The sequence below is a fragment of the Silene latifolia genome, chromosome 4 (assembly GCF_048544455.1).
Source record: "Silene latifolia isolate original U9 population chromosome 4, ASM4854445v1, whole genome shotgun sequence".
NCBI lineage: Eukaryota > Viridiplantae > Streptophyta > Magnoliopsida > Caryophyllales > Caryophyllaceae > Silene > Silene latifolia.
In genome coordinates, this window is record NC_133529.1 from 22996517 (window position 1) to 23006809 (window position 10293).

General features: G+C 40.3%; 1 protein-coding gene across 1 annotated transcript; it reads left to right on the top strand.

Annotated features, from left to right (window-relative positions):
• Positions 1-1873: 1873 nt before the first annotated feature.
• On the top strand, positions 1874-2362 carry LOC141651241 (uncharacterized). Its single transcript, XM_074458960.1, has one exon. It carries the CDS (start codon positions 1874-1876, stop codon positions 2360-2362), a length of 489 nt encoding a protein of 162 aa, XP_074315061.1.
• The last annotated feature ends 7931 nt before the right edge of the window (positions 2363-10293 follow it).

A 10293-nucleotide genomic window follows, 5' to 3' on the forward strand; every position in this document is an offset into this window, starting at 1 on the left:
CCAATGGGCCCTGACTGGACCGCTCTCAGGGATCCAAACCTCAGCTTCAGCAGGAATAAGACCCCTGCCCTTCAGATAATGTTCAAAAGTTGGCTTCAATTGATTGGCCTCATGGAAAGAAGCAACCAAAGCCTTCACAGGAGTATACTCAACCCCTTTGTATGACATAGATAAAATTTCTGGAGGAGCAGTCACCTCCACTACTTCATCCTCAGGGATGACATATGGAACATCAACAACAACAAGAACCTTCTCAGCCTCAGCAGGAGCTTTAGATGCAGTCGTCTTTCTCCTCCCTCCAGCCATATTTTATAGAATTAATTGAAGACTGATTTTCTTTTGCAAAAGGAATTCTAGAAAGAGAAAGAAGAGTTTGAAGATTAGGAATGTGAAAGCAAAATAAAACGGAGAGAGATATTTATAGCCGCAAAAACAAACGGGCAAAAACAGGTGGATAAACCTAATCATGACTCTCCTAGGGTTTTGTGAATCTGCCCTAATAATGGCAATATAGCCGTTACAGAAGTTGAACCAAACGCAAATTCTATTCCGATTAAATAACCCTATACAATTTTTGCCTGGCCCGAATTTTTATCTCCTTATTCCTGGCCAGACCCACTAAGGGAATAAGAAGATAAGGGACAATTGTTGGGCCCAAAATTGTCCTGCCTGACTAGACAAGAATCAGGCAATGTCTAAAACCAAGCCTGGATATAAGGCATTCTATACGAAGCACCTGAGCACCAGAGCAGGCACCAGCCAGAAGGAAAGAACAGAACATGCATCTAAAATGTCAAGCCTGAATGAACATCTCGGCCAATTACGTATTAAAGCACCATCAAGACATGTCAGGCGATGACTAAAGCTCAAGTAAAAGGCTCCTATTTGCAAGGGAGACTCATTCAACAAAGTCCACAGCAAATGAAGAGAGTCAAGTAAGCAGAGATAAAGGCGGCCAACTCTAGGAGTCAACCAACCAATCCCGGGAAAATAGGGCACAAGGCCTATTTACAAGGAAAACCTTAAAAGTATTGAAAAAGACCGTTTGAAGGCCAGTATAAATAACAAGGAAGATTAAAGAAGAAGGACACTTGATCATTCATCCTTGCAATCACACTATTACTCACATTATTGTAAACAATATCTAATTATTTACGATCAGTCTTATTTTAGCAAAACGCCTGATATACAAATCCCCTGTCAGGCAAACCAAAATGATAGTGAAATCCCCTCCTGGCTTGGTGCCCGTGGTTTTTTCCCTTATTCCCAGGGTTTTTCCACGTATAAATCCTTGTGTCTTTACATTCTATTTGTTTTTCTATCTAATTACATAGGTCAGGCAAGTCAAATTGAGTTAGATCATCCCTTAACATCTCCTATGGCAGGATATTCTTATTCAGTAAAATTCCTGCCAAAACAACTATCATGAGAAAACTAGAATTGTCAGGAAGGATGGCTAAGTGGTCAGTGCACCTGAGCGTTGAAATTTGAACCTCGTACATCAATAAAGTCTCAGGCTCTGGCAGATTTTGTGTCTGACTTCTGCCCGGCTTTCCAGACCCAGGCAGAACAAGACATCCTGAACCTGGAGGAAGATAAAGGAGAACAAGTATGGGAGCTGCATGTGGATGGAGCCTCCAACGCAAGAGAAGCAGGAGTAGGATTGGTGCTCAAATCACCCTAGGGAGACCTCATAGTCCACGCGGTACGATGTGAATTCAAGGCCACAAACAACGAAGCAGAATACGAGGCCTTGATCCTGGGTCTGAGGCTGGCTCTGGATCTGAAAATCAAACACCTCAGGGTTTACAGTGATTCCAAACTAATAGTTAACCATGTCAATAATTCTTATGAAGCCAGGGACTCGAGGATGATGGCATACCTAGACTTAGCAAAAGAACTGACCCTCAAATTTGCTAGGTTCAACATCAAGCAGATTCCCAGGGACCAAAATGCAGAAGCAGACGCCCTAGCTACCCTGGGGGCAACCTTCAAAGCAGGAGCAATCTCCACAATACCAATTGTCCACGTGCTGGAACCAGCGATACTGAAACCTGAACAGGAAACAGGAGTGTTGTGCAGCACCAGTGGTGAGGAAGAAACTCCAGACTGGAGGAAACCATACCTGGACTGGCTGCAAAATGATATCCTACCAGCAGATAAAAAGGAGGTAAGGAGCTTCAGAATGAAAGCATCCAGATTCACACTAATTGATGGTGTCTTGTTCAGGAACTCCCTCGCAGGACCCTACCTCAGGTGCCTGGATCGGGATGAATCTCAGGTTGTTTTGCATGCTCTCTATAGTGGAGAATGTGAAAATCATGCAGGGGGTAGGAGCCTGTCCAACAAAGCACTGAGGTAGGGATACTTCTGGCCCACAATGCGCAAAGATGCCGTGGAGTTCGCAAAAAAGTGTGATGCTTGCCAGAGGCACGCCCACGTCAGCCACTAACCAGCAGAGCCTCTGCATCCGGTCATCTCGCCTTGGCCCTTCATGAAGTGGGGAATGGACATCATGGGACCATTACCCAAGGCACCAGGAAACAGAGTCTATATGCTCGCCATGACAGACTACTTCTCCAAATGGATAGAAGCAGAATTATCCTCCCAGGTTACAGAAAACCAGGTTATATCTTTCATGAAACGCAATATCATATGCAGGTTTAACATTCCATCTGAGATTATATGTGATAATGGATCTCAATTTATTGGAAATAAGACAGAAACTTTTTGTGCTAGGTGAATATCTCACTGCAGAAGTCTACTCCTAGGAACCCCCAGTCCAACGGACAAGCCAAATCCAGCAATAAGATTATTGTGGAAAACCTAAAAAAGAAACTAGAGGAGGGTGGCAAGTGGTCAGAAGAGTTGCCTCTGGTTCTCTGGGCTGACAGAACCGCACCCAAGGTTGCAACATGACAAACACCCTTCAGCCTGGTGTTCGGAGCAGAAGCAGTCATTCCATCTGAGGTTAGGGTCCCAACCCACAGGTACGGATGCATAACAGAAGACCGAAACCAGGTGGAAATGGCAAGCAACCTAGACACGATAGGCGAGCTCATAACCAACACTCAGCTTAGGATGGCTTCGTACCGACAAACGGTGGCCATGATCTATAATAAGAATGTAAAGGTAAGAACCCTGCAGGTGGGAGATCTGGTCCTGAGGAAAGTCTTCCAGAATACCAAGAACCGGCAAGTAGGAAAATTCGCCTACAACTGGGAGGGGCCATACCAAGTAGAAAGCATAGTTAAAAACGGAGCATACCGACTCATGACTATGGAAGGAAAAATGGTTCCCAGATCCTAGAACATCATCCACTTGAAAAAGTATTTCACTTAAGCGACCAGCACGGTCAACAACCAGGTACTCAGTCTACCAGATGCAACTCCGCCAGGTTCTAGATTTTACCTTAAATATTCTTTGGCTCTGAAAATTTGATTGACCTCCAGCATTTACTCGTATGTGTTTTCTTGCATATCTTTACCTTTCAAAATTTTTTGGTTCTGAAAAACTTTCCTGCATACATTTCAACATTTTCTGGTTCTGAAAAATTTTCCGACATATATTTTAACTTAGGTATTTTTTGACTCTGAAGATTTTTTGCCTACATATATTATGGAATGCAAAGGCTCTTTCATTTTAGAAACTCTACTTGTATTTCATTCATCATGTTAACGCTTCAAGTATATGAATTCTCTTTCACAAAATTAGTATAAAAATTATGCTATTTAAAATGCTCTTTCAAAAAATGGTTGATTGAATAAAGTGCAAACTAATTTGGTGGAACTTGCATTCACTACAGAAGGCGTGTGTCCGTGGCTAAGCACGTACAACCAGGGCAACTAGTCTCCCGCGCTGCATTAGCACCCACGCAAGCCTGGAAATTCTCTGAACGAGTGGGCGAACTATATCTCATAGCCAGCAATCAGACAACGATGGCCAAACATACAACGTAAAAAGTGCATGCACAAATCAAAAGTACACCAGAAACGGTACGACACAAAGTATATCTAAAAACGAAAAGTACTGCATTTAGGCATGACAAGTTCATCAGAAAAGCAAAATATGCCTGGTCCCCTGGACCAGACCAAAATATCCCACAATGTTTGCCAAAAACTACACACTATGCGCACACAGGGCAAAAAAATAACTAATGAGTGTGGACGCGGGCCCACGGGGGCGCTTGGGAAACAAGCGTTTGCATTTGTGGAGTCGCCACCAATTTATTGTGGAAAATTGGAAACCGTTCGAATACCTCGTGCCATGTCAAGACACAAAGTAGTGACATGAACACCAAGAACTCATTACCCTTAGCATTCTATGTCTAGAATGACTCTCGTGGATGCCAATGAACATGGATGTTCATAGAGATCTGGAGTAAGGGGTGAGGGTACGTATTAGGAAGCTCTTTTGATCGAACACCTAATCCCGCCCGCCTCGATAGCGGTCTCTACTAATGATTAGGGAAAATCGTCTATACTTGATATATTGTCGATTATATGCATGCAATGCAACATCCAAGTTTTAATCCTAACATGTGAGAATTAATACTAAGTCGGTGAAACATGTAGTTTAGCATACAATTGGGTCGAAGTAGGGATTAAGATTGATTACATGTGGAAGCATACAAACAATGCGGTAAAAGAAATACAATAATACAATACAATAATGAAAATTACAATAATTACAACGGATTTAATGATTTATGTCGAAAATACCTTTAAAAACGGATAATTTGGGAAAAAGAAGAATAAATAAATTAACGAACAAGAATTAGGCGATAATACGAATAATAGTACATTAATACGTAATCTAATTAAACTAGGTCAAGGCAACACGGGAGTTCAGGGACAGAATTTAACCTGGAATAGGAGCAGCAGAGCTGCGCCCTCTGGAAGAGGCGCAGCAGTTGCTGCGTTTGTTCCAAGGCTGAGTTCTGGCTGTGAAGCCGGAACTGCAAATCGTTAATATTCGTGGGTGAAATTTAATGATTGATTACGATATATGACTCGGATGAAAGTGATTTAATACATTAATTACATGTGAATGAGTCATAAAAGTGATAAAAACATGGATGAGACGAATGCAAACGAATTAATTACAAGAATGAAAGATTGATTAGTGACATGAGTGAACTAATTAGGTTAAACATGACGAATTAATGAAGAACTAATTATGAGCAAACAGATGGGAATATACCAAAGATCGAATTCCAGAAACTCGATATGAATGAATCGAATCTCTACAACCCGGATTGACTTTAATGACGAAAACCCGCAAATATTGGATTATAAGGGATTTAAGTCAGGATTTAATGATGAATTATATACTAACAGTGATTAACAATATGTTGAATTATCATGTGAATGAAACAAGAGCAAATAATGACGAAAAGAAATAAAGAAACGAAACTAACAGGGAAAGAGGAAGAAGAAAGGAAGCAGGAACTGCGGCAGCCTCACGAAGAGGCGCAGCAGGTGCTGCGTCCCTTCGAAGAGGCGCAGCAGTTGCTGCGTCCTTTCTCGACGTCTGTCTCCTGATAATCCATAAAAAGGTTTTAAACATGGTTTTACAAATCGGTTTTTAGAAGTACTTTCGACATAAACCTTACATGATGATTACAAAAAGTAAATAACAATAAATAAAGAAGGATTTACACCCTCAGACTTACATGTTTGACGAAACGGGATGAACTAAGTTTATGTTTTAGTGATGCTCGACTCGAATGTAACGAAAGTGCCCTCGTAAGAGGAAAACGATTAAGATTAATTAAGTTGATTATGGTGGAGTTGGTCAAATTGGTAGGTCATGCAAAACGAGGCTGGTACTCAGAAGGATCCAAGCTTACGTGGTCGAAAGTTCAAGCACGTAGACGCCAAAAAGTAAGAACGTGGTCTAGATTGCAAAGGGAGAAGAGAAGGGTGGACACTCGCGTGAGAAATATGAGGAGCGAAGGCTCCTATTTATACTAATCACGTGGAGGAATTAGGGTTTTCGGAGAGACTTTGGAAGTGAATCTCGAAAAGATATGAAAAGATACGAAAAAATACGCAGAAAAGGACTTGGGAAGAGGCGCAGCATGCACTGCGTCCCTTGGAAGAGGCGCAACACCTGCTGTGTTTGTTCCCAAGTGGTTTCCTCCTGCGGAAGAAAGATTTCCGTGTTTAATTTATGGAATAACGGATTAATCTTATTTTCCTTAATATTTTGTCTGAATATTACGGGAAATTCTTTACCAAAGATTAAAAGATTGTGAAATATGGAATAGAAATATCCGGAACATTCCAGAATATTCTGACTTGGGACTTAGCGGTTATCAGAAAATAAAGACGGTTTTAGGCCCGAACTCCAAATGTACTCTAATTACTGTCAAAACGACCGTATCGGCGCGTAGATGACAATTAAGAGGTAGACATAAATGTTTGAGCAATCACTTGACAATAAACTTACGAATTGTCACAAATCGTTCCGCGTACCAAACATGCGGCCCAATCATCACCGGGTGGTTTTGCGGGAGGTGCAGAAATGAGGTATCTACAGAGCCCCCACTTTGACTGAGGCTTGGACAAGGCGAAAGTCAAAGTATAGCCATCAGGTCAATCGAAGATTACAACCTGATGACTATGGCGACGCGAGGCGGCTCAAGGGGTCTGAACCAAGGACCTGTCGTCGGGAACATTTTAGAGTCTATCGACTGTCGGGGAGGGTCGTTTAAAGTCCATTAGACTACGTATGGAAGCTTGTGGACAAGGCCCTCGGGAACTACGTCCGCGGGATCCACACTAGGCATAATCGACTCGAGGTTCTTTCGAATCGAATTAAGACCAATTAGAGTCGCCACCAAGTTTTTTGGGAACTTGGAACCGTTCAAGTCAACTTTACACCTTTCATCGAAAAGCATAAAGCCAATCGACTACGAGTGATTAAAGATAAAGACTTGTACCCTATATCACTCGATTTGAATGACTCTCGTAATCCAATGGTATTTAGACGGATCCACAAACCATAGATCTTGAGTAAGGGGTGAGGGTACGTGTTGGGAAGCCCATAAGGACACCCAACCCCGCCCGTCAATAACGGCCTCTACTAAGTCAAGTATGGATTTCAAACAAGGTCATAGCTACTACGATATATGAAATGCAAACATCGTTTTAACCCTAACATGTGAAGTTTCTATGTCGATTTAGATGCAACTAAACTAACTTTGTCAAAGTTGTAATTTAGCATGTGGGTTGATTGATCTAACAACATGTAAAGCAAACAAACAAGGCTTGATGGGAATGGGGGAGCCGTTGGGATCTACCCTATTACAACCCAGGCATTTCATGCCGACACAACGAGAAATAAATTACAACTCAATCTAATTACAACAACTATCGTAATTACTTTGACTCAGATTACAATACAAACTAACAAAATACAACTTAAACTATTAAGTCTTAATAAACGAAACAAACGTAAACAAAAAAGCTAAAGCTAAGTTAGACTAATTAAAGATGTTAGCCGAATTATTAGTTAATAAACAAATTAGATTAGAATTAAACTAATTAAATTAAAATAAATAAGTACAAAGGCTTGAAATAAATTAGGTACAACTTATTAATTAAATTGAACCCAACTTATTAAAATTATTCACCAATCCATATTTATTAAAATAGGATTAGTAAACAATTAAAGAAACAAAAGAAGAAAAGAAACTAAAACTGGCAGACCCGTGCAGTGCACGGATCAGAAGTCAGACAGACCCGTGCAAGGCACGGTTTTTGTAGAAAAGCAAAGTTAATTATGTTTTAATTACGAAATCAGTAAAATAAATTACGAAAAAATTCATTAAATTAAATTTACAGATTTTGAACCGTAAAAGATAATTAAAACGACTTTTAAAAAATTAAAAATAAATAAAACAAATTAAAGGTTAATTAATTACAAATTGAATTAAATAAATATGAACTAGGTTAGGTACAATTCTAAATCGTCAACGAGTGCAAATGAAAAGGTGTTAAGCACGCACTTCCATGCTAGCGAGAAAATTAGTGAAAGGGAAGATGAATTCAATTAAGTTACAGAATTGTTAATCGGTTTTTAAAGCTATGTCGATGTACCCTAATGTGTCTAATTAGGTTATTAAATTGATCTAATGTCGTCTAAGTAAGTCATATGTTAACAATCAGAGGTCATACTAACATGCAACGGGTCCTAAGGTGGGTCGAATTGGCCGAGGCTACAAAGGGTCAAAAGCGAGGAACAGAAGTTAGAAATTCGTTTTATTTACGCCCTACCTTGAACACGAGGATATGTAAATGAGACGGGGGTGTACGACCGACTGAAGTAGCGGTTTATTTTCCCATATCAAGTCAACGCGGGTGTTCATGGTGGTACTTTAACTCATACTCGGACTAAACTAGTTTCATAGTTAATTTAAACGATAAATAAAAGCGATAAACAAACAAAAATAAACTATAAGAAAAACAAACATAAAAACGAAATAAAAAAAGGAGAAAGAGGAGGATTTGGTGCACCCTCAACCTACATGTATCGTTGACACCGTCTTGGGTCGTAATCGATGGTAGATTTTATCTCGAGAGGCCGCCGTCGACGAAGAAACAAAGCAAACACGCGTTTTTGGCAAATCTGGACAACAACTTTCAAACGATGATTTCTCCCTCGTTTCACGATGAAAATTCGATTTAAAAGATGTTTTGAAAACTAGAAAGAGAGGAGAACAGAGATCTTAAAGCAACCCCTGCTCGTTTTGAGTTATTGGGCACGAAAAACGAGCACAAACAGAACTGGACAGACAGAACAAATCGCGAAAACAGAGTGTATAACACTGTTTTTCGAGGGATTTCGTGTACTCTCAAGGGCAATTTGGCTCGTAAATCTTTGTCTAATGTGTAGATGGATGTTATGTGGTTAATTAGGAACAAGAAAATCGAGTTTTGATGGAGGTTTGAGGGAGGAACGAATTGTTTTTCGAGGAGGACACACAAACAGTTTCAGTTTGTATGTCGGTTTTGTGGAGGGTTTTTGAGAGGCAACTAGGGTTTGTTTCTGAGGTTTAAAGCTTGTGAGTGATGGTAGGATGTGGGGAGAACTTAGAGGAACGAATGTATGGTGAAGGGGTGGTATTTATAAGGAGTTTAAGTAGGGTAAAAGAGAGGGAGAGGCAGTCGGGCCTGCTCACGCATAGCTGCTGTCCAGCAGCTTTTGTGAGGGTTTGCTAGGGTTCGTTTGGGGGTTTTCTTGGTGGTTAAGGTAAGTTAATATGGGTAGGACATTAGGGTATGGGTTAGGGTTAATGGGCACGGGTTTTGGTGGTGTTTGGAGCGGGTTTTGGACTCGGGTTTGAGCTGCAAAACAGGGGGGGCTGTTTCGTGTTTTGCGGGCTGGTTGGGGGTGATTTGGGGCATGATTTGGGCCGTGGTTATGGGGGTTCGAACAGGGGTGGATGGGTAGAGGCTTAGGTTGGTTAGTGTACTCGAGATTCGTGCCAACTCGTAAAGAAAACGGGCTCAAAAACCGAGCTAAAATCGAGCTCAAAAACGTGCTTTTAAAACGAGTTTTTTTTTATTTTTAAATCGATTTCTCAAATCAATTAACACATTAAAATAAATGATTTTTCAAACCAAATATACTCACAAAATGATTTTTCAAATCAAATATTTATTTTATTTTCAATAAAATAAACTTGGGAAAATAAATTCAAAATAAAATAAATTGAATTGAAATCACCTTAAAAAAGGCTTTAATTTAAATATCATTTAAATTAATAAAATGAATTCACTTAAAAAAACATTAATTTAAATATCATTTAAATTAATAAAATACTTCATCGACGACGCCCATTCTACATCGTAAAACGAACTCCAAATAACGACAATGACAACTAAAGAATACATGTGTCCTATCATCATCGGGTGTTTGTCGGGTTCTCTATAAATTCCAATATCGACGGATACAGGTATCTACAGAGCCCCCACTTTGACTGAGGCTTGGACAAGGCGAAAGTCAAAGTATACCCCAGGTCCCTCTCGACCGAGGATTCATGGTCGTTTATAGTCCATTAGACTTGCGTATATAAGCTCTTGACCATAAGAAGAGATCATACCTGAAACTTCATTGGGGATTGACTCTTGCTTCTGTTGTGTCAAATTATCGTCATTGGTCGTCGACCCATAAATTGCATATATGGTGGATTGAGCCTTATCCTTAGGCGCCTACGTATCCGTTTCTGACGGAATCAAACCGCGTCGTAGTCCAAGAATCGCCGACACATGCCCAAAGTTTATC